The 26,414-nt window shown below is 39.0% G+C and overlaps 1 protein-coding gene across 1 annotated transcript in view; it reads right to left on the bottom strand.

Annotated features, from left to right (window-relative positions):
- LOC124551333 (eukaryotic translation initiation factor 3 subunit F) overlaps positions 1 to 26,414 on the bottom strand; it is a 58,441-nt gene that overhangs the window by 20,226 nt on the left and 11,801 nt on the right. The window contains exons 4-5 of the mRNA XM_047126354.1: positions 20,713 to 20,804; positions 11,620 to 11,768 (exon numbers count right to left, since the gene is read on the bottom strand). Of these exons, the coding sequence (XP_046982310.1) occupies positions 11,620 to 11,768; positions 20,713 to 20,804 (241 nt within the window). The remainder of the gene's footprint in view (positions 1 to 11,619; positions 11,769 to 20,712; positions 20,805 to 26,414) is intronic.

The raw sequence follows: 26,414 nt of genomic DNA on the forward strand, positions 1-26,414 counted from the left end.
ACAGCAAGTGCTGATAACATTTCTGCATGGAAACGTAAGTATGCCACTTGCCCTATTCTAGAATCTCATCAACTGTGATGCGGGACATTAACTTATATATGGATACAGAAAAGTTGAAGAACGAATTAATAAACCCTGTTTTCTAGCACGAGACAACAACTACAAGAGAAAAAAACCATTATGTGGACGGTTACACTCCCCTACTGTACAAACTAAAGGATGCTATTACGAGTAAACATCCATATCTTGCAAAAAAGAATTCAGCCATGGTAACATTCTCCCACCAGCGTCACAATGTTACAGTAAAACTACGTAACCTTCACTCTGGACTGTTTCTACATAAATCAGATTTAGTGGGTGGATGAAGACTCACATCAAATGACAACTGAAGTTAGGACAGGGCCTTCTTTTGCACAGCCAAACAAATAAATTTTGGTTGGTAAGGGAGGTTGGTGTTTGGTGAGGGATCAAACAACGAGATCATCAGTCCGACAACCCACGAGTGGTGCACTCAGAAATCGAGACATCCACCACGAACATTTTGTGATCTAGTCGGGAGATTCATAATAGTAAAAGCAAGAAGGCTAAAAACACAGATCGTCAATAATAAAACCAAGGTGAAGGAGATAGGGAAGTCAGTATGTGGGCATCCCCACGGCTCGCCAGGCGACAGAAAGTGTCCCAACTACAGCTGTCCCACCCCAAATCCATTACAGTTCAGAGCAGCCACTATTCAAAGAAGTGCAACACCTTGAATAGTATACTTGGCACAGCAAAAGTGAGATAAACCAAATCTAAAAGTGATTAAAACACGTAAAAGAGGGATGAAAGATCAGCCTGGCCAGGGAACACCCAGACCTAGCATGCAGGGTGAGATACCCCACCCCCAACGGCTCTAGCCTTGCTGCCGAGGTAGATTAAAACTTATTAACTTGACAATAAGAACCACTTTCATGGAGAAAACCGAGAACCAGGTAGTCCGAAGTCTACTCACAAGGGGAGGCTGCCAATTGTGAAATTCAGATTCGATTCATACTGCGCATAATAAAAGCTCATGGCCAGAGGTGTAATGTGGCAAAGCAGCAAGATGCACTTCTCAGCCATTGTCGAGAAAATCGACAGTTAAAAGAAACCGTTGCGGTGAAATACTTTCTACGAATAATAATTTTCCACAGCGTCGTGGCGCAGCGGTAAGCGCTCAGGTTTATAATTCGAAGGTCGCCGGATCGAATCTCGCACCATGCAAATTTTTTTTAGTATTTGTTTTTTGTAATTCAAATATATATATATATATATAATGTCTGCTTGTGTCTGTATATGTGTGGATGGATATGTGTGTGTGTGCGAGTGTATACCCGTCCTTTTTTTTCCCCCCAAGGTAAGTCTTTCCGCTCCCGGGATTGGAGTGACTCCTTACCCTCTCACTTAAAACCCACTTCCTTTCGTCTTTCCCTCTCCTTCCCTCTTTCCTGATGAGGCAACAGTTTGTTGTGAAAGCTTGAATTTTGTGTGTATGTTTGTGTGTCTGTCGACCTGCCAGCACTTTCATTTGGTAAGTCACATCATCTTTGTTTTTATATATATATATATATATATATATATATATATATATATATATATATATATATATATACATATAAAATTCCCGGCAATCAGTTGCAACAATTATGCATATAATAAGTTGTTGAAAGTCGTTTGTCGTGGAAAAACTGGCGACTTCGAACATCATTATTTTTTCCGCAAACAAAGTTGTATTTCACAATTGTCTTCATAATGTTAACCACGTATAGTTAACAGAAGACGTAGAAACGATATTCCGGAACGAATACGTATAGCGTAAGTCAAACGTTCGAATTAGAATAGAGACCCCACGAACACAAATTCGCTGTGGCAGGTATGAAATATAAACTCCGTTACTCGCTCGTTACACTTGAAGGACAGATGTTGAATGGGCCGAAACGAGCCGCCGCATAACAGCGTAGTTGGCTGCTAACTTCGAAAGAAGGTAGATGCGGTCCCTAGCGCAACTTATAACGTTGTCGAAAATCAGTGAGGACGGGAGAGCTTTGGTACACCCTGTAAAAAAAAAAAAAAAAAAAAAAAAAAAAAAAAAAAAAAAAAAAAAAACGGAAAAATGGAGGCGGTACCATTGGAGAGCGATCCGCCTTCACCAGCATGCATAAGCAATTCATTAATATATATATATTTTTTTAATTACAAAAAACTAAAAATAAAAAAAATTGCATGGTGCGAGATTCGATCCGGCGACCTTCGGATTACTAACCTGAGCGCTTACCGCTGTAGAAATCTATTAATCGTAGAGAGTATTTCACCGCAACGGTTTCTTTTAATTGTCGATTTTCTCGACAACGGCTGAGAAGTGCATCTTGCTGCTTTGCCACATTACACCTCTGGCCATGAGCTTTTATCATGCGCAGTATGAATCCAATCTGAATTTCACAATTGGCGGCCTCCCCTTGTCAGTGTGGTGAGTGAAGGAGAGGTATCATTCCACCAGATACAAGCTACTGTCTGTAAAGTTACGTTGTGCAAGACGCGACACTTGGCTGCGACTGCGACGCTGCCCCCTCCTCTTTCCCCACCCTGGCAGACGGCGACACGGCCGCAACACGACTGGAGTCGTCGCCGTTTCCCAAGCTCCGGTCGGCGGCGGCGGATTCAAATACATAAGAAAAATAAGAATTCCGATTTTCTTGCTGTAAAAAATACTGTATGTTAATGCAACAAAGTTACATCGGCTCCCAGAGTTAGTTTTTCGATACAGATTCTCCTTTTACTTTAAAAAATTGAAAAGTATCTCTTCCGGTTTTGCGTGTTTTTTTCGCTGTATATTACTTCTCTATCAATGGTGAGGAAAGTAAAAGGCACAAAAAATTGATGTTTGCGTATCTTACAGTTTCACATCACAGCTTGATAATGAGGTGTCTATTTTTCCGATATTCGCCACAGTTATCCCGATACTTAATTTACAAGTAACCTACTGCATAAAATTTGAATTGTGTACAGTGAAAAATGTGGTCGCTGGCTACTTTACGTATGGTTCACGTTAGGTCATACATCGTTGCCAACGAAAAGAAGCTAACATATCGAAATTATTTTTTAAGTTGAGATCAGATTGATATCGATGTCCGTTTCCGAGATTTGGGCTCATATATCTCCGGGAGCGTCGCGACTAGCCGCCAGTTCTGTCGACGCGCAACGAGAATCGTGTGGTCATCACACGATAGAGAATGCATTTGTTTTGTTTCGCTGACACATTTGGACCTAATGAAACCATTTTATGTCATATTCCTCCGGTATGAGTTACTAATATTTCTCCATATGCTCTTGACAATTTCATTTAAAATGCCACGAAACGTAGGTTTCTTAAATCCAAGTGATCAAGCAGAACCCATTTTCTTGGTTTTGCTGAGGCATCTGAACCTGTTCCAAGCTTTCTTTCTCGTTTATTTCTCTGATACGAGTCCCGAATATTCCTCCATCTGTTTTTGCACATTTCACCTAAAATTCCAATGAAAGATAAGTTTATTAACAATAAGCGCACGCTAGCTTCATTGCATTGTTTCAAGTTCTTGACAACAAGATAGGGTTACACCTTAAACATCTCTAGAATTTTGATTCTGGACGTCTACAGTATACACTGGCAGAAATGTGGAAGAAATAATGTCCGTGCTTGGTCACAAAATTTCCCCAAATTATACTTGTCAGTTTCTCCCATGCAGAAACTTTTGGAACAAACTAAGGCAACTTTCATAGGCAGCTGAATCTTTATTCCCATCGAAATGAACTTCCATATTCTTGTATTCTGACAGCATACATCGTTATGGATGACATCAACATTTAATCCATTTAATCTTGCCAAGCTGCACTCAAAAGATGACTCTAGGATTTACAAAAGACGAATTTCAATTGTGAACTGTGTCAGACCAGAAGGGCCTTGTAAAACAGTAGTGCACTTTTGGCACAAGTTTTTTGAGCACCATCTTCTACCAATGAATTGAAGTGAATGTGACAAATTACTTATTGCAGCATACTGTTTGCGCGATCTGTTGAGAAACGCCTTCCTCAAAAACGAACATCTATTGATTACAGAAAGCTGTACAACAATCTGGCGGTGGTTTTTCACAACTAGAAGGTATCATCAAGACACCAATCTACTGTTTACTTTCAAAGTGAAGGTATTGTAAAATGTAACATTCTCGTTGTACGTTAGATTGTTCATTTTATAATGTATTTGCCGTTTTCAATTTTTATCGTCACAAAAAAGAGTAATGCGAAAATTGACCTTCAAGTTCATTTTCATCATTCTATTTCTACATCTGCATGGATTATACTGATTTCCATAACAGGCCTGAAAAATTTGCATTAATGGGAAAATATTATATCTTTCACTCACCTGCCAGTTTCAACTGTGCACCAATTTCTTCCCAAATTCTGTCTCTGAACATAGTGTCTCTATATTTAGGGTTCTTCAAATCGTAAAGGCAAGGCTGTTGCGAGACCAGCTCACAGAGCATCACATCCTGTGAGTGGCTCATTTCAGTTTTCCTTGACTGGCTCGACATCTTCTCGCAGCCGTACGTCTTTGTGTCGTGCGACTTCCGTCGCAACACTGCTCACTGGTGCAGTGCTGCGACAGCTGCCGCAACAGTCGCGCGTCGCATCCCAAACTCGAACTGCGCATGCGCCAGCGGACAACTTCTGACGTCACGTAGCGACCCGTCGCAGTCGCTGCTGTGCGTCGCGTCTTGGACAACGTACCTTAAGGCTCCACAACCGTAATGTGGGGGCGACTCCTTACAAAAAAATAAAAACTATGAGTTAACCAGGTACGATCAATTCCAAGACGACGTAGGACTGTGGATTCCTTCCAGGAGAAGTGGAAGGAAGAGAACCATGCTGCAGTAGTCTCCTTGATTGTGCAGAGTTTACTAGAGGGTGCAGTAGCCAACACGTTTTGTTCCACTTCTGACGACCCAGAAATCCGCACCTGGGGTTGGCAAAGCGAACGGGGAGCAAGTAAGTGCACCTCAAGCCAAACAGTAGCGCAGTTCATTTTCTGGGCTACCCACACAACAGAGAGAAAGATAATTGAGTAGGCAGCACGACGAATATAGCAAGGAGGTCATGAATACCAGAGACCTAAGGGTGGCAAGAATAGCATAGCCCAGCCATGTTCTAAGCACATTTTCATCTGGAAAGGAAGGTCCTTGAAGGTTGTTCGATAGAGAGCAGAAAAGCTCAAACTCTGAGGGCGCAAGATCAAGTAATTATGCTGGATGTGGAATGTCTTCCCAAAACAACTCTTGTACAGTGCCTTTTGTTTGTGTAACAGAATGCGGGCAGGCATTATTGTGGAGTAGCATCACTTCATGCAGTTTTCCCTGATCGTCGTTCTTGGACTGCATCTAGAAGAGGCAGTGACGTTACACCTCGTCGTCGTTCCACCAGGTACATAACATTATCCTTTGTGGGTGTGCGCAGATCTCAGTCTGAGGAGTTGCTGCTTTGTTTGGGCTCAATCATTCCTTTTTTTCCTTATGTTAGCATAAAGAAAGTGTTTCTCCCCACCAGTAACAATAGAGGATAGAAATGGACAGTGTTGTTCAGGAGCCAACTGATGACGAACAAGCAGAGATGCGTATGCAGTCACCTGGTGATTTTTGTGATTTAGGCTTAGAGCGCGTAGTACCTACACACCCGATGTTTGAATCTTCCCCACTGCATGTAAGTGTCGCCACAGTGGAATGATCACTGTTCATCACATCTGCCAGTTCTCGAGTACACTGACATGGATCACTGTGGACTAATGCATAAAAAATGACAATCGATAAATAAACCCTAAGCATCCGGAATACTAAAACACTATGTACTTATGAAACAACATTATACATGTACTGATTTACAAGGTGATTGTCAAATATTAAAGCAAATTATTATTTCTTAAATCTTTTATTGCCTTTTTTCAGACCAGTAACTTTTCAAAAGCCACTGAATAATGTGGCAGGCAGCTGGTTCCCTCAACACATGAAAATCCACACTGAATGTAACACTAATAATAGACAGATTTATGTATATTGCGTGCAAGTTCTCTGCTGACATTGTACACTAGTGCTTATGCATAGTCAAGATCTTTGGTTGTGTAAATATGTAATAATTATGTTAATTATTTTGGCATTTTAAGAAATTATATTGTAACTGTACCTCTGGTTTTATACGTAATACTCTGTGAATGTAATAATTTGTAAAAACTCCATATATTTTACTGGTCCAAAAGTAAGGAAGCTAAATGGAAAACCTGTAGTAAAGCCCTGCCACTATGGAAGTAGTATGGCGGGACTGGAAAAGATGGATTTGGTGTGTAAGGCACTTGATTCCTTCGAGTTCTAACTCGGGGTGTACGTGTGGACAAGGAAAAAAAATTCCTGGGTTTTTCCCAGTTAAAGAATACACTTTCTCCCGGGTGAAAAAATGCTTTTTGCATATTAAATGACACTATACTTTCCCTTGGGATCACAAAACTTATCAATCCTTTGAATGGTTAAGGTTTTATACACCAGTGTAGAACCTCTCGCCACTTTAGGAAACGAACCACAGAAAACGAAAAAGGAATGCATTTTGGAAAGAGCTTTGATGCGCAGCAACATGTAGGCTGCATATTTTCGTATTACGGAAGTATATAGTTGAATTCCACCAAACACAGGATGTTAGTATCCGAAGCATTGAAATTGAGATTTCAATGCGCTATAGTAAGCCAATTACAGCTCATTTCACGTGATAACCAGCCGATGATAGCAGATATTCATCGTGTTTAGATGGGGAGACTCTCAAAACCGGATTTCATAAACAGATCTTCCAGTACTGCTCCCGGGTGGCCATGTAAACATTTCAAAATCTATTCTTGAAATCAGGTTCTGGTTGCCCGTTTTCCAATTCCACAATCAACTTTCACTCCCACGTAAACGCAACTGGTTTTGAAATGTGCTTGGGCTGTCATGTTCAATCTTATTTTTAAAATTTTTTGGGTAATATGGACAAAGTGGCTTTTTGTACAGCAAATGATAAGTAGAAATGCTAGACTAACTATTTACAACTTATCAAATTGAAGAGAAATAGTGACTGTGCTGACTAAATTAGAAACTGAAACAGCTGTTTTCCAGATGCCGTAGTTAACTGGCCTAGCAAATGCACTTCAGACCTTACATGCGAACACAACAATGAAAAACGGTTTCCAAAATTCAGTTTTCGTCTTGCGCATGTAAAGGTAGTGATTCTTTACAAGAAAAGCTTTCACATATACCACTTGTCTTTTTTGCATGTGATACACTTTGATACATCAAACAAATGTGCCAGTAAAATTTGAAGTAATGATGTAAATGCCCGGTCGTTTGGGTTTAAAATTCTTCTAAGTGGCTGGCCCTCAAAGTGTTAAGCTTCAAATGAAAATCAAACATTCTGTGATTTACGAAATTCGAAGCACGTTCGCACATGTACCATAACTCATATTGCATGTAATAAAATGTACTTTGAATGTAATGCTTCTCAAACGACCAATTGCAATATTTTCCCGCGACCTGTTAGAATTCATTTCAGCAGTTGTCAGAGAGCATTACTGTGCCTGTGCAGCTATGATGATGTAGGTAGCCTATATGTTTGTTAGTGTATGCATTAAGAGATCTTACATTATGTCATAAATGAAACAGGACATCAGAGGATACTCCAAGGCCATTGGAATTTCGTAAACAAAACTAAAATGCATAATTCAATTTAAAGAGCACAGTCATATGCCCAGATTCACAAAGAAGTAGGCCCCCAAGCTGATATTAACTTTTAAGTGCGGTTTTCAGAATGCAAATTTTCTCGGAGTACCAGTACTGTATTATCTCTTGTTTAGTTCTTTATTCTGACATAATACCGTATGTCTCAAAAGATAACAATGTGCACTTTAAAGACCACAAACAGTTGACACTAGCCAATAGTGCTTCAAATAAATTGGCTGCTTCTACGGAAAAGATTAGTTAAAGCCAATTTTTTTAAGAAACTGACAAAAATAACTTCATTGTCCTGCAAGGCAATAAATGCTAAAAATGTGGAAATAAAATAAAATCAGCAAACAAACTAATAACATATTTATTTTAGCCTTCCATAATTATGTGAATATAGTGAAACCCCGCTTAAAAGGCGGGAAAACGTAAAATGTGGGAAATAATGTTTTAAGTTTTAAAAGTTACATATAGGATACCCCGTTGCATTTTTGCACTTTATGTATGATATATGTACATAACAGGCATCAAAAGACTTGTCAGGGACTTTTTTATTATCTAATAAAGGTTTATTAAATAATAAAAACCACTGATGAAGCTGGAATTGATAACTTTCTGGGAAGTAGAAACATTTGACTTAATTTCAAACATCGCAATTGATGTTTTTGGAAGCTTGCAGCTATCATTCATTATTTAAATAACGAAATACTGCACTAGTTACATATTTTTTCATGCTTAACAATGCGTTTCTAGAATTTTTAATGTCAAATGTCACAATCGATGTTTTTGGAAAGCCTGCAGCTGTCATTCATTATTTAAATAATGAAATACTGCCATAGTTGTGTATTTTTTCATGCTTAAAGATGGAGTTTGAGAATTTTTTCTCACCTTCAAAGTGCAAATATGTACATAAGTATTTTGTGTGGTGTTTGAATATGTGTTATTCTGCCTCTCATGCATTGCAGTTCTCTTTTTGAGGTTATAAGGTAGTGTGTCTCCTCAGTTCTGTAGAAAATGACACACAAGCAAACTATCACTCTCACTGTTTGTGTAACATCAAAAAAATAATACAAAAATACTGCACCTGACAATGAGAATAAATTTTTGAAACACATTGTGCTCAGCATGAAAAAAATACATAACCAGTGCTGTGTTAAAACTAAAAACATTTGAGTAACAAAGTGAATGAAAGTGTCGTCTGGCGCTACAAGTGGCCAAACGCCAAAACATGCCAAATATGGTTTGACAAATGTGCCATGATGATCACAACAATCACGAAACTGCATTTGCGCGGTAGAGAGTTTGGAAATGGTTGTGAATGGTCATGATATCTTTATTCAAAAGAACCTAGTTACTTCCAACAGGCATCAAGCCAAGTAGTGTGTCGCAGTCACGGGAGGTATGGCACAAATTGTTGCAACTTTTACACGTTTAGCGGTTGAAATCCGCTGAGTATAGTGCCCTGGTGTTAAGAAACTTAACCACATAATATTTGTAAACACTACTGGATGGCCAACATGGTTTTTTTTTTTTTTCCTCCCCCCATGACGAATATTTTTGTAATAAATTATGGGAAATTATAAATATTTTGTTGCAAAATCGGGTGCAAAGTAACAGTTTGGACATAGGAAATTTAACGGGAACAATAAAAAATGTCATAAACGACAGGAAAACGTTAATTCTGGGAACATAAAAGAGGCGTTATACTGCATTTTAATTACTTTATAGCTCCCGGCCACAGAAATCAGTTTTGTTCTTGAGAGATGTAAGCCAAGAGGAAATAGCAAAATCACTAAACGTAAACATAGTTCAGGTGGAGAATACCCCTCATCTCACCACAACTCAGACTGCTCTGCGCAAGAGCGAATCAGGCAGTTTGGGTGCACCAGAAAAATGTTTCCAGGTAGAATCTGGCTGCTTGTTGCTACTGCCGATACAGCCCATGTCTAGTTACCTTGGGTACAGCCAACAGCCACACATCAAGCAGCCAGAAGCAGGAGAAGGTACTGCTCATAGGTGACTCGACTGCACATGCACAGAAACTTGGTGGAAACTGCTCAAACGAACCTAATGTTAACCCTTGTTACGTTATGGCCATCAGAAGCAGTTTGTTGTTACAAAGTATTGCATGGTCTTCGTCCTAAAGCCTTTGACACATTTTGGTGATGGCAGACACTCTTGTGTGTGCTGTGTTCTGTTGCTGTAAATGGCACATTTCCATTGCAACTTAAGTTTTATTTTTCCCCCCCTCATTTATGTTTCATTGCTGCAGTATTATATTGCAGCATATCAGTTCTTACCAGTAAAAACTACAAAAATTTAACCAAAAACTAAAACAATGAAAAATTCCAGAAATTCTTAAAAATTACAGTTTTTCCCAGTTTTCTACCGGATGAAAAAATTTCCGGGTTTTCTTCGGATTTCCCTGTTGTCATGGAACGTGTACAACCTGTAACTGTGATACTGAGTTGTAAGCGGCAGCCTTGGTCAGCTATTGTGGTTAATTTGGATGTATAAATTGAAGTAAGAGGAGCTTGCAAGCATGTAAATTAGCCTAGCGTACAACCAGGGTGTGGCTAAAATCAAGAACCATGGTTACTTTACTGCCAATTTTATAGCAACTGTAATTTGCCACAAGTGCTACCACCTTCTGCAGAAATGTTGTATGTACATTAGTAAAGGATTTACTTCAGATAATTTTTCAACTTAAAGTTTCCTTTCATAGAGAAAGTCTTCCATTAAATACGAAGCTGCCATTAAAATAATCAATGACAAAAAGTAAAGTGCTTATATCCATCAGTAAGTAAAAATAATAAAGAGACAACAGTATTATTTTGCTTTCAACAGGTCCTAAACTTGTAATTGTTTGTTTCTTTGTATATGTTGCTTTAAAGTAGTTTGTGAAGTTGTGTAGTCATTTACAAAGCCAATTTGACAGAGTCCAATGAGAGACTAGTTGCTAGGTCCTCTTGTTAACTGTTGAATTAATTTTGCATTTTTCATAATTTTGTCTGTTACTATTTACAACTGATTATGGTTCTTCAAACCATACCAGTTTGAGTGACCACGAGAAGCTACTTAACTTGTGTGATAAATGAAAGTAACGACTCCTCCTGAGCAAGTGCAGCAATCAGTACAATCATTTATTCTGCACCAAATTTTTCCTTATAAATAATAACTGTACTGCCCATTTGTATAGAGTAACTTCATGTGCAAATTGCTGAAGCCCATAGTAATCAGTACTCGTTCAAATTATAATCTTTTTTGTTAGAGTTAATTAAAATAATAGTAGTTCATGCTATTGCCAGGCAGACTTTGTTAGTAGGTTCATATACCCTTCTGCATTTGTTCATCATACTGTATAGTAGTTTTTGCCAATAGTAAGCATTATTGTGAGACTGTGTGTGCTGCTGCATTTACTGGCCACTCTGTGTTCTGCATAAGGGTTAGCTGTTGTGTTGTTTGCTAGGCAAGTTGCTGTATAATATTGACACTAACTGTGTTAGAAGATATTAGTTAGGGTATCAAGTGAGGTTAGTTTTCTCAGGTGAAGTTTATTTTCACTTTGCCATCAAACTTGATATCACATTACCCAATTAGGCTGGTAATCATGTGTGTATGTAATTATAGTTTATTTTCGTATTAGTAGAATGTCAGTTAAAAACTCGCTCGCTTTGCTGTTGTCACTGTTTCACTTACTTCGTGATTACAAAATTATAGTCCAATTCCTAGTCATTAGGTAAAGTCACGATCAGTCTAAACCCTTCACAGAAGGTTAACATTATCAGCGATTGCCAATTTGTTAAGGGCCAGTAGTGTTACAAATATATGATACCTTATCAAGCAGTTCAGTCAGCTTGGCAGCAGCATCTGCCACTTGGGCCAGATCTGGCATGGGTTCCACCAGAGGCGCTTGTTTCAGTGCAGACTTCCGACCTCCGGCAGCTAAGACTGCAGACATGACCGTCTTCTGGCACAACTGAACTGAAAAAGAAAGACCAAAGTTCGCATGAGCTAACATACCAAGACGCTATGTAATTTGAAAGTGACATTTTGTGCATATGCATTGTGTGTTTTCACAAATTCAAAATTATCAAATAAGTATGACAAGCAATGTAAAGTCCTTTGTGTTGTTGTGGCCTTCAGTCCAAAGACTGGCTTGATACAGCTTTACGCTGAGGTGACAAAAGTCACGGAATACCTCCTCGGAAAAAGTTGTTTGAAGTCTCCTGCAAAAATACAGTCATTCAACCCCTATAGCTGTCCATAATTGCATACAGAGTCATTCAACCCCTATAGCTGTCCATAATTGCAAAAGTGCTGCCGATGCAGGATTTCGGGCACGAACTGACCTCTCGATTATGCCCCGTAAATGTTTGATGGGATTCGTGTCGGACGGTTAGGGTGAGGAAACATGCGCTCGAACTGTCCAGAATGTTCTTCACACCAGTTGCAAGCAACTTTGGCTCAGAGACACGGCACACTGTCAGCCACAAAAATTCTGTCGCTGTTTGGGAACATGAAGTCCGTGAACAGCTGCAAATTGTCTCCAAACAAAAACTACCATTTCCAGTCTATGATTGGTTCAGCTGGACAAGAGGACCCAGTCCATTCCACGTCCACACCATTATGGAGACTCCAGCAGCTTGCACAGTGCCTTGGTGAAAACTTGGGTCCACGGCTTCATGGGGTCTGCACCACACACTAGCTCTACTATCAGCTTTTCCAACTGAAATCTGGTCTCACCTGACCAGACCACAGTTTTCCAGTCGTCCAGGTTCCAACAGATATGGTCACAGGTCCAAAAGAGGTGCAGTGGGCGATGTCTTGCCATTCACAAAGGCATTCACGTCGGTCGTCTGCTGCCATAACCCTTTATTGCTCAATTTCTCCACATTGTCCTAAAGGAAATGTCTATCACATATCCCACATTGTTATTTAACACACTGTTGCCTCTCTCTCTCTCTCTCTCTCTCTCTCTCTCTCTCTCTCTCTCTCTCTCTCTCTCTGTGTGTGTGTGTGTGTGTGTGTGTGTTTTTTTCTTTTTCCCACATCTCCTCCTAAGCCACTGCTGCAATTTAAACCAAACTTAGCACATACCTCTTTTACTGTCAGGCAAGAATTGCTTGGAAGGGGAGAGGGGGGGGGGGGGGGGAGTAAGAACCACCTACCTATCATAGTTCACGAGATATGATGTCATAAATGGTGAACTGCATGAAAAACTGCCACATCATGCATGATGTTTAAATTTATTACATATATGCCAGTAACTGTATTCATCACAAATTACACACAGAACACCCACATATGCCACTAAATGCATCCACAAAAGCATATCGTGTTACCACACGTAGTTCACGAGATACATCATAAATGCTAAGATGCATGAAAAACAGCAGCACTGTGCATAACATTTAAATTCATTACTTCTTTTCTACTGATTCTATTCACAACACATTTTGCAGACAGTATCAACATATGCCACCAAATTTACTTTTTAAATTATATCATTGTATGACGCACAGATAAAGAGATATGACTTCAAACACTTAGATGTGTGAAAAACTGCAGCATCGTGCATTAAGTTTTTATTCGTTACTACTAAGCCACCTGCATAGCTGAGTCAGTTTGAAGAAATCCCTGACACCTGGCAGCACTTTTAACAGTTTTCAACTGCAAATGCAAAGTGCAAATAGCTGCAGTCTAGTCACCCATAGAGCTACAAAAATCACTGCCATAGAGGCATTTACAAAATCGCATTGTAGACACATGAAGCAACTGTGACCAGCAAACAGCAATTGCCTGGGATCATTTTTCTTAATTTGAATACTGTACTTTCTAATTCGTACATTATGAATATTTCTTTGTAAATGAAAATTTTTCGATACTACTTCACTATCAACACAGGCAATTTTTTGTTTCCATTTCTAACATAAAACTGATAAAATGGATAATCAGGCAACGCCAGGTTTGCCAGCTAATACGTATACTGTATTTAGCAGAGTCAAACAATGGAAAATCCAGGATGGAATATAACAATATTATGAACAGAAAAGTTGCCACTCACCATATAGCAAAGATGCTGAGTCGCATATAGGCACAACAAAAAGACTGTCACAAATAAGCTTTTAGCCAGCAAGTCCTTCCTCAAAAATACACACACCCACATGTGCGCACCCACCCACCCAAACATCTCAGTAGTAATCCACGTGCTTACAAATTGAAACTGAAGAGTTTCCTCATGGCACCCTCTTTCCATCCTGTCCAGGAGTTCCTTGAAAAATTAAGCTGATTCTTGTTGTATTGTTGATTGCGTTTACTTAAACTTATGGCTTGTCTTTTTTGTGTTCATAACATTTTATTTTTATCTGTTTTTACTTTTATGTTGTAATTTCATGTACTGACACGTTCCATGACCTTGGAGATTTGTTCCTCAATTTGGTCCTACAGAACTTGACATGTAAAAAAATATGCATTACAATGGTTGCAGGTTAGCTGGTAGACTGGTTTCACAAGTAGTCCTGCCTCTAATGGGGTAGGTGATGGTTGTGACCGGACTGGAGTAGGTGGTGGTGGGAGGATGTATGGGACATGTCTTGCATCCAGGGACAGGTCTTACTCAAATGGTTCTCCTGCAAAAATACAGTCATTCAACCCCTATGGCTCTGAGCACTATGCGATTTAATTTCTGGGGTCACCAGTCACAGGTCGTGCATCCAGGTCTATTACAGGGATATGAGCCATGAAGTAAGAGGTTGGGAGCAGGGGTTGTTTAGGGATGGACGAGTATATTGTATAGGTTCGGTGGATGGTTGAATACCAATGTGGAAGGGGTGGGAAGGATAGTGGGCAGAATACCAATGTGGAAGGGGTGGGAAGGATAGTGGGCAGGACATTTCTCATTTGAGGACAAGGCGAGAGGTAGTTGAAACACAGACAAAGAATGTAATTCAGTTGCTCCAGTCCTGGGAGGTACTGAGTTACGAGGGGAATGCTCCTCTGTGGCCGGACAGTGATACTTTGGGAGGTGGTGGGAGACTGGAAAGATGAGGCATGGGAGATTTGTTTTTGTACAATGCAGGAGGGGGGGGGGGGGGGGGGGGGAGGGGGTAATTACCGTCTGTGAAGGCTTTAGTGACGCCCTTTGTATATTTCGAGAGGGACCGCTCATCACTGCAGATGTGATGACCACGGGTGGCTAGGCTGTGCGGAAGTGACTTGGTATGGATCGGTGGCACTGTCGAGATGGAGGCATTGCTGGTGGTTAGTAGGTCTGGTATGGACAGGGGTTTTGATGTAGCCATCTTTGAGGAAGATGTCAAATCTACGAAGAAGGATTGTTGGGCTGGAATGGGGAAGAAGCTGTTGAGGTTCTCGAGGAATGTGGATTGAGTGTCCTCACCCTTGACCCAGATCACAAAGAGTCACCAATTAATCTGAACCAGGTGATGGGTTTAGGATTCTAGGTGTTTAGGAAAGATTCCTCTAGATGACCCATGAATAGGTTGGTGTAGGATGGTGCCATGTGGGAGCCCGTAGCCGTGTGCGTGTGCGTGTATGTCATCTATTTTTGACGAAGGTTTCGCTTACCAAAAGCTTATTAGTGACAGCCTTTTGTCGTGCCTATCTGCGACTCATCATCTCCGCTATATGGTGAGTGGTATTTATCAGAGTAAAAGATTACCCTGAATGTAAGACAACTGCCCTTCTTTTAAAAAGCTCTGTGAGAAAATTTATTAGCATATTCTGACTAATCAAAATTACAAACTTTTTCATGCAAGGAGGCTGTCAAAAAGTTAACATTACACCTATTCTAAATTTATACCATTTATTAACTGTCTACATTTTGATAATACAAAAAGAAATAAAATAAGCAAAAAGAAATTGTTTACATTAATTTTTTTCTTCACTGACTCTTTTGTTTACTTATCCTGGTGTCTGCAGTAGCACTAATTTTAATCGTTATCATCATTCTAACAGGTCAGTTTTGATTCTCATATCTCCGTTGTCAAAAATATTTGGCTGTTTCTTCCGAATATGTTGCAATTTCTGAGGTTGTGGCTACTTCGGGACCCAAGAACACAGGTGTTTTTTTTTAACACACAGTGGATTTCACTTATATCCTGATGTCAGACTGTTACAATGACATTTACTTCCAAACATATTGTTCTCTCATCGGCTGTGTAGAACCAGCAGATGACACAGCCCCAATGTTCCCATTATACCTCAGAGTGAGTGTCGACAACATTGCTGCACAAAAACACGTATGTACATCACTGGCCTCCATCTACACTTTTTGTCTTGCCTGCAAAAATGTATGTTATTGTTGAGCATTTGTACAATATTAAAGTTAATTCAATTCCCAGTGCAAATGGATTCAGGCAAACTCCAGTTTAAAGATGGTACATGTTCGTAGAGATCCAAAGTTCACAGAATACATTCCCCCACACTCATCTTAGGTCTCAGCCACGATGGGTACTGTTCCCCCTCCAACTTTCTGTAATACTGTGCTTGAGCAACAGTGAAACATGGGAGGTATTATCCTCTAGGGTACAGGTCATACGAATAATAGCAACTGATACATAAATAAAAGATTGCATTACTATCAGTCCAATTTTCGAACTTTTGCTTCTCCTGCAACCTAGTGATGTCTGTTCATGCTACCTCCCCAACATATCTTTTTGCTGCAATTTATTCCAAAGACAACAATTAGGCTGTTTGATATGATTTATTTTGCTCGTTAAACATTTCAATTGGGTTAACTTTCCTTCTCATTTCATCTGAATGTCATTATTTTCTAAACCCGAGGAAAAAAAGCTGGTAAAGATTTTCTCTGGTATTGTAATGTGTGCACAGTGATTGAATTTCTCATTTGCAATCCCTTGGTAAATCGTTACCTTTTCATGACCAAATATAATACTGACTTGGGTTCCGAATGATTTTTGGACGAGATTTTTCACATTTTACTGTTACCTTTACTTAAAAAGCACCATAAATAACGGTGGTATAGTATTAATACAGGTATGAGAATTTTTATTACAGACCTGTTCAAATACAAAATCCGTTAACAGATTTTGGGACTTAGTAATCAAAGAGTTCATAGAAATACGGTTACACGACAACCTAATCAACCGCGACAGTGGCTACCATCTCAACACAGCCTGGGAGCCTGCAATCAGGAAAATCAGAGAGGAACATTCCGGTTCACCAAGGGCCGCAGACGGAGCAGACAGGGACTCGAACCTCGCGCACGTGTCCCCCCCCACAACCGGCCGATCCAGGAGCATCAGGCGATTCCGCGGGTGTGTGACTGGCCGGCTGCGGGAAGCGGAGAGCGGTCCAGCAGAGATATAAGCCGGCAACCGACGATATCCTGACACTTCACCTCAAGATGATGAAGACGCATTCCATCAAAACGTTGCTACGAGACGATGATGCTACTCGGCTGACAACCCACGAAGACTTCATGTAAGATCGATACTGTATTGAGTGCTATGGCATGTAGGGAAATTTCAAGCCTATTGAAACACAAGTATTGTCACATTTTTTGTACGTATATTAAGCACTTATATGTCCGCACTTGTGTAGAGACCATTCACAAAAGATCAACTGTCATCATTGCTTTGGTCAGCATCTAAATAGAATTCTACTGAAAACACAACGAAACTAGTGGTTTACTTTCACCTGGTTTGTTAACCATATGTAACAAGTAAGGTCATGTGTGTCGAATTATGAGTAAAATCTAAATTTATCTTTTAGCCAAGTTAAAATTTGCTATTTTTGGCAAAACACAATGGAGTTTACACAATGTCACCTGACTAGCATGTCGTGCAGATGCAATTGTGAAAGAATTCTGAAACACTGGTTCATTAATTTTATTAAGTCATGAACTGAGGAAAAGTAATGTCAATATATTACGAAAAAGCACATCCCCGGGACAAAATAAAAACATGTAATGTCTTCACTTACGTTGTTTCGAAACTCACAGGACTTTGTTTCATCAGCTATTGATGTCCCTTAAAAATTATTTCTTTCACCTAAGAAGTCTGTAGTTAGTGGAATAATATGGTAGATAATGAAGTTTCACGTAAAAACCAAAAGGCAAAATACTCCAATCTTCGTGTGCTATCATTTTCCCTTAAAAATTATTTCTTTCACCTAAGAAGTCTGTAGTTAGTGGAATAATATGGTAGATAATGAAGTTTCACGTAAAACCAAAAGGCAAAATACTCCAATCTTCGTGTGCTATCATTTTCCAAAATCTCACTTTCATATCTCAAACTTGTGAAACATGAGAACTTTTGTGGATATATCATTCTGGCTTTATCCCTGGCAGTCAGACTGCAAATGAGTGTGATACATCGAATAAATTTTCTCGAGACTGGTGACAGACGTCGACCCAAGTTTAAAGAAAACTTCAATATGTTAGCTAAATTTCATATGCAGCAACATATGTAACACGCAGCACCAAACGCAAAATCATAGAGACTCCGATTTTTCATTGCAAATTTTTCATAGCGTCTCACTTCAATGCAAATATCACATTAACTATAACCATTAGAACATGATGGGCACGTCGTCATGAAGCTGACATATTAAGCCATAAGTAATGCAAAAATGATTTTTTTTCATTGAAGGTTTCTGTAAAACCGTCTGAGAAAGGAAAGCGTCTTGATTTTGTCATCGCAGCACGTTGCCCATCATCCAAAAGCAGGTGTTGGCCTACCCTTCTGAACAAACGAACGAATTTCCCTAGCGCTTTGGATGAAAACTTGTCACTGCGCATCGGACACCGTGTCGTGAGTGGACTATAGCTTCTTCCTTGCAGTTTTGATGCACAGCTGCTCTATACAAAACAAACAATTTTATGCCATATTCAATGAGGTTTTAGTGTTGCAGCCAGATGGTCAGTATTTCTTAAAATGCTTTACTGTATGTTTACATTTCAACCATCACATTAATTTGAGCATCACACATGAATTCACTTTTTCCTTATTTGTTCAATGGCTGAGGTGAACTCAGGCACCTACCACTGACTCTAACAGCTGAGAAGGGGAATAAGCTGTCCTCAAAACCTAATATTTAGATTCCACAATTGTGCAACTCGATTTTTCTTACAGTTATAAAACAAAGCCAGAATAGAAAGTCACATAGAATGTGTTAAGCTCATGTACCTTTACACTTAATATTTCTAAGCAATATTATTATTTTTTTTACATTTCTTTACCTATTCTTTCACATGGATATTGGTTGGCTTCTATTGGTGGGTACACAATAGCACCTAAAATAATATTCAGCTAGTGGTAGAATGAGAAAAGCATGTAGGCTGCAGTAATTATTCGGAGATGATGAGGTTCGCACAAGATAGAGCAGTATGGAGAGCTGCATCAAATCTGTCTTCGGACTAAAGACAACAACAACAACAACAACAACAACAACTGCTGCTGCTGACTGACTGCTAGAATGGGCTACAGAGAGGAGTTATTTCTGCCTATATTTGCAACACATTTAAGCTGCAGTGCTATGTAGTTGAAAAGAGAGGTTGTGTTAAAATATAAGTGAGATCATTCAATTAAAATTTGAACACAGCATCAGAGAAATGCATTGTTTAAATGAAGTCATGAATCCATGCCAAGAATAGACTTGTGATAAAGAATTTTAGTGAGAAAAGTTTTAGTGGTAACTTGTAGCGCAGTATACAGTGCTTTACAGTAAATCTTTGTGGGGAGCTGAATAAGTAAAATAATGCTGGTTATTTGAAACATCAATGCTCCTATATTAGAGCCTTCATTATTAAAATTCATTCAGGCGACAGACACTGATTTGTCGAGGAGCAACAATTAGACAAGATTTGCTATGGACCACAAGGAATGTCGTTAATGGCAAAGTGGGTAAGGGCGGAGGGAAGGATATTTAATCTTGGACCATCCATTTTGCAATCTGGACACTCGGCTGCACAGTGAGGTATACAACTAAAATTCCAGTTTAGGGGGAAGGATAGAATCAATACTAGAGTGTCTCTTGTGGCTGTGTCGCAGTTTTCCAATACACCAGCAACTGACTGCAGTCTGCCATTAGCTTTGAGCATGAACGAATCTACATTATCATTCCATAACCCATGTTGTATCATGATCTTGCTATGACAACTGATTCAAATCTTCTTGTGTCAAAATTACATGTGCAAATGAAGGTTGGTTATATCAAATATAATGTGAGAACTACAACATTATGTGTAAATGAAAGGAGATAATTTGTATTTTAAGCTTAAACAATTTTTAAAAGACTATACCAAAGTGTACCTTACTGAAGTTTAACAGTGGTCACAACAATGTGAACACTGGCAACTTTTATTCTTCTTCTTCTTATTGTTATCATCATCCTACAGTGTAAGTATGTCTGTCATTTCAGCCACACTCTAAAGTACTAAACAGCTTTATAGTTCTGTACATAGCGCAATGAAATTTCTGAGGTGTACCTTCACTTTTACTTATTCAGGCTGAATATTTGGTAAGACTAATCAGATTACAAAGGCATGTGGCTCACTTTATTTGTTTGAACACCACATTTTGCAAACAGTAACTGGTTGTGGTTTGCCTAGAGTGAACTTTTCAACTGTGGCTTTGCATCACGACCACTAACACATCTCTCTGTGGTAGAACCAATTGTCGACAGCACAGAAGGTGGGGGATCTAACAATGTCTATTAATGTTTTTACTCATAAGTGTACCTTTACTTTTTTCACATATAAAGATAGTTTTGAGCTCTTGTCTAGGCTAAACTGTTGTGAAGGTCAGGTAGGATATTTTGCTTTTTTTGTTTCCACAGGTTTTGAAAGATTGCCAAAGTAGGCCAATGTATAAAATGTTTCAATTTAGACTAAACAGCATTACGAAGCTATCAATAAATAATAAATTTACGAACTGCTCACCTCCAACAACTTCAGGTTCATAACAAAGTATTTCAACTGCAACAGGTGTAAACATGCAGCCACATTTGCGCCTTGGGACACCAATGGGAACACTGAAAATGAAAATTAGTTTTCTGAGTAACTTTAACAAATTAACAAAAACATAGTACCATCTCTATTCTGGCAGAAGAATTGCTATTATTCTAATGTGTTTTGTGGACAAAGTCTACTGAATGCCCTTAGCAGTTCCACAGACTCATTACTTCTTGACAATTCTACCAAGCTGCACCAGTTACTAACGTTATTTCCTCCATGAGGAAGGAATTAATAGGTTTGTGTACTTTTCCATGTGGCTATACAGTACTAAAAATTTTACCCCTCATAACTTTACAATTTTCTCACGTGAATTTTCCTTTTGAAACAATTAATAAGTAACAATGATATCAAATTTATGTGTACACTGATAAAATATTACTTAATGTTTTCACTTACAATTTTCTTTAATAATGTTCTATTATAAACAGTATGTGTTATTGTACTAGACAAGATTTTGTTTGTCAGAGACCCTCTGGATAAGGTTAAAACATGAGCTTTAAAATCATCCTGAAACCTAAAAATATTTGTGAAGAAGTTGCATCTTTTAATCTCCAAAGCACTCCGCTTTCACAAAAAGTTGTATTGTTTTTATTATGATTGTCCACTTAATGTGTATGTAAAACTGGTAAAAAAAGCTTTTTCCCCCACTAGGTGGTTCCCTAGAATGTTAGGAATATGGTCCCCAATTTTCAAACTTTAATTCCTGCTACAAATGTACAAGCAATCTCATTTCAACCAATGCACAAGGCCACGTCATCTTTTTCTACACACCACTATCCTTGTCTGCGATTTTTTATTATGTCCTGTCATCAGAGGAGCATCTGAAGAACATACAAGGCTGAGAGTTCATTTGCAATGCTATTAATTATGATTTATTAAAGAAATGCACGCACGATGGAACATAATGCCCGAACAAAAGCTTTAATAGTCTCATTTGGAAGAGCTGCCCGAAGACGTCTTGCTCATCTATTGTTAAAATTTGCCTCGTATCTCATCTACAGCTATACTCTGCAAACCACCATGAGGTGCATCCCTTTGTACTTTCTTGGGATAATTTGTATGTATCATCAAGTCTTCCAGTTCAGTTCCTTCATTATTTCTGTGACACTCTCCCATGGATTAAACAAACCTGTGACCATTCATGCCGCCCTGCTCTGTATATGTTCATTGTCCCCTGTTAGTCCTATATGGCATGGGCCCACACATGTGAGCAATATTTTATAACAGGTCGCACACAATTTGTAAGAAATCTCCTTTGTAGATTGATTGCAATTCCCTCATATTTTACCAATAAACTGAGGCCTACCACCAGCTTTACTCACAACTGAGCCTATGTGGTCATTCTCTCTCATATCCCAAATATTACCCTCACTTTTTTATACGAGTTGCCAGGAACAGTGACCCATTGATATTTAGTCATAGGATACTATGTTTTTTAAGTGCACAGTTTTACATTTCTGAACACTTAAAGCAAGCTGCCAATCTTTGCACCACTCTGAAAGCTTGTCTAGATGTGACTGAATATTTATGCAGCTTCTTTCAGATAGTACTTCGTTATAGATAACAGCATCATCTGATGTTACTATTAATATTATCTGCAAGGTCAATAATATACAGCATGAGTCCCAACACACTTCTCTGGGGTACACCCGAAATAACTTCTGCATCTGGTGATGACTCTCCATTCAAGGTAACATGCTGTGTCCTCCCCTACCAAAAGTCCTGAAATCCAGTCACAAATTTCATTTGATAGCTCATATAATCAAACTTTTGATAATAAGTGTAGATTTGGTACTGAGTAAAATGCTTTTCAGAAATCAAGAAATACTGCACCTATCCAATTGCCTTGATCCAAAGCTAACAGTTGTCATGTGAGAAAAGTGCTAGTTGGGTATCACATGATCGATGTGTTTGGAATCCATGCTGGTTGGCATTGAGCAGGTCATTCAGTTCACGATACCTCATCATGTTTGAGCTCAGAATATGTTCTAAGAGTCTACAAAAAATTGATGTCAAGGATACAGGACAGTAGTTTTGTGGATCACTTCTACTACCCTTCTTGTAGAGGGGTGTGACCTGTGCTTTTTCCAAAGAATTGGGCATGGCTTTTTGTTTGAGGAATCTACAACAGATTATAGTTAAAAGAGGGGCTAACTTAGCCACAAATTCAAAATAAAATCTGACAGGGATCAAACTGGAGATTTGTTCACATGTAACGACTTCAGATGTTTCTCAACACCACTAGCACTAATACTTACTTCATCCATTTTTCGAGTGGTACAATGATTAAATTGGGGCACTTTCCTGGATTTTTCTTTGTAAAGGAACAACATTTGAAAATGGAGTTAAGCATTTCAGTTTTTGCTTTGCTACCCTCAAATTCAGTTCCTGTCTCATTCACAAGCAACTGGACACTAACTTTGGTGCCACTAACAGCCTTTACATATGACCAAAATTTCTTTTTATTCTGTAAAAGCTCACATGACAATATTCTGCTATGGTAGTCATTGAAGGCATCACACATTTTTCTCCTGACAGAAAAACACATTTCATTCAGAGTCTATTTATCTACAGCCCTACACTTTGTTTTACACCTATTACACAGTAATAGCTGTTCCTTTAGAAGTTTCTTTACAGTGACTGTACACCACGGAGATTCCTCCCCCCCCCCCCCCAATTATGGACTGTTCTACTGGGTACATATCTAACCAGTGCATGGTCAACCATTCTTTTAAACTTGAGCCATAGTTCCTCTACATGCTCCTGCTCCAGACTGGAAGTTTCAAGTTCCTCATTAAGATGCTGATCTGGTGTTCGATGATGCTGCAAGAAACAGGATCCATATGAGACTAGGTTTGATGCAAGTTGTTTGACTGAATATCTCTAGAAGAAAACTAATAAAGTATGTATTGCTAGTTCTGAAATGTCAGTGAAGAATACTGCCAAAAGGGCATGCCACAAGGATCACACTAGAATAAAAAAGCTACATGAATATTAAATGTACTTAAGGTATTTGTTTATGGCATAAATTTTGATACAGTCTTCTTTTTGTATTTCATGATTTCATGTAAATTTCATTTTTCAGTGTGCAAGAAACATTTTCTGCTGAAGCACTGCAGATAAAAAGGTACAATATGCTACAGACTTTGCACACACTGTACCACAACTTCCTATGACACAAAAATTTTCAAAGCGCATTACTGCTGAATGTATTTAAATTTTTGTGAAATAAAAATTGCTATGTACCTTACAAACAAATTTTAAAAATCATAGTGAGAGTTCTAAGGCTGATATAAAAAAAACTGCTACACAGATTTGGTTAAAAAAAATGGCTCTGAGCACTATGGGACTCAACTGCTGAGGTCTTTAGTCCCCTAGAACTTAGAACTAGTTAAACCTAACTAACCTAAGGACATCACAAACATCCATGCCCGAGGCAGGATTCGAACCTGCGACCGTAGCGGTCTTGCGGTTCCAGACTGCAGCGCCTTTAACCGCACGGCCACTTCGGCCGGCTACACATATTTGCTTATCTAATTAATAACCTACCACACTGTGCAAGTAAGAAGTACAGTAACCTTTGAGAAAATGGCCCTCGTATCATAGTATGTATTCCATAAGTATCCCGCAAAGTGCTCATCAAATTATTTGATTTTAAAAATTCAGATTATAGCCAATAACACAAAGCCAACACATGGAAAATTTGGTTCAATTGTCTCTCAAACAACATACGTATAACTACATATTTTCTTATCATCCCCCACCAACAAATTTTCATTCAGGCTAAATCTATTATCTTTGAAGAAAGATGAAATCCTACTTGTAGTGTTATCAATTACAACTCTGTTAAAAACTTAATATCTGTGACCAGCTATGCTATTGGAGCAAGTGTTAAAACATTTGTGGACATTGACAGTTTGAAGTAAAACACATTGTTCACCTCAGCTCCTCCTACAGGTCACCATAATCTACACAATATAATCACTGCCGATCAGCAAAATTTTGGTACCAACTGCATCTGATATAAACCTATCAGAAACTATGATCTGCCTAAAAATTTAACTTTTTATTAAGCATTCACCTGGCATGGTGGCTGACCAGAATACTGGTTCACTAGAAGCCACAAAGCGTCTTTGACTTCAGACCAATACTCACTTGTTTGCAATTATTACTAACCACAGTTTTCAAAAACTACTGTATGTGAAGAGTTTCTCCATTATACTTGGATGCAATGAAAACAGTGTTACCACCTAGCTACAGTTGAGTGCAGTGAAGTTGGCAAAAGAAGATCCCTAACAGCTGGCAAAGATGCTTCAACCGCAAAGTGCAAATGACTACATGCAAATAATTATTAGAGCTGCGAAAGCAATGAAGCATCGCTGAAGAGGTGATTTTATACGAGTGGCATGTAGTTTATCAAGGTATACATGTGAGGCAGCTACTATAGGCTGACTGTGTTGAGAAAGCTGTTGGTACCTACTGATGCAATTTGGCTTCTATCAATACAGCATGCCTGTCAATCACACTGCAGAAGCTTCATAGGAGGAACAAATTGGTACTTGATAAATCTTGAACTTGTAGTCTGAGACATAGACTCGGTATTAGAGAAACAGATGACTGCACTGTAACTTTTTTAAAATTCTGGATTTCAGCCTCTAGTCACCAGGGTGAACTGCTACCAAGTCACCATCAGATGATCTGTTTAAAAAGGGACATGGTAAAATACTAGGAGACTACCAGGCCATTAGAGGCACTCACAATGTGAACATACATGCTCCCTTATTTATGGAACTTAATATTTATTCCAGGTCTGTTTAGTGATTCAGTTATTTCTAATGCCTATCAACAAACATTGGCATATCATTGCTATTATGCACAAATACACAAAGCAAAGTTTAAATTGAGTAACATAATGCAATGACAAAAAATACTACAAAGCACTAAAACTACTGTCACACAGCATTTCCCCTTCCTCCAGAAATACACATTTCGGGTTTTTATATTACCGGTTTTTATATTACCCAAAGATCCATTTACATGGAAAAACACACATGAGCTATGACAGAGAAGGTAACAAAAATTGTGCTACTGCTGAACAAAGGAATGGGATTTTTAGCAAACTGAATACTGGAAGAAGTTTTAGGGTTTGCTGCTGGTTGCTGCCAACTACAATCTAATATTTTCACTGGGTACCTCCAGTCATCTTTAGTTGGTCCACTTAAGGCTGGAACAGCTTCCCCTGTCCCACAATTTATTAGCACGCTGTGTGTATTCCGCGCATGTGTCAACAATATTATGAGAAGGAAAGTTCCTGCTCACCATATACTGGAGATGCTGAGTTGCAAATAGGCACAACAAAAAGACCTTAACACTTAAAGCTTTCAGTCAATGGCCTTCGTCAACAACAACAACCCCCCCCCCCCCCCCCACACACACACACACGCGCGCGCGCGACTGGAGTCTCAGGCAACTGAAACCACACTGCCCATGCATGTGTTAAGATAGTGATAGAACACTGACAATAATAACATGGGGACAGGTCCCTCGACGGTTGAACTGTGCAAATCAAGTTTTCACAAATATCTGAGTGTCTTGGATACCAGACTCAAAAGATAGGCAACAATACT

The sequence above is a fragment of the Schistocerca americana genome, chromosome 9, assembly GCF_021461395.2.
Source record: "Schistocerca americana isolate TAMUIC-IGC-003095 chromosome 9, iqSchAmer2.1, whole genome shotgun sequence".
Lineage (NCBI taxonomy): Eukaryota > Metazoa > Arthropoda > Insecta > Orthoptera > Acrididae > Schistocerca > Schistocerca americana.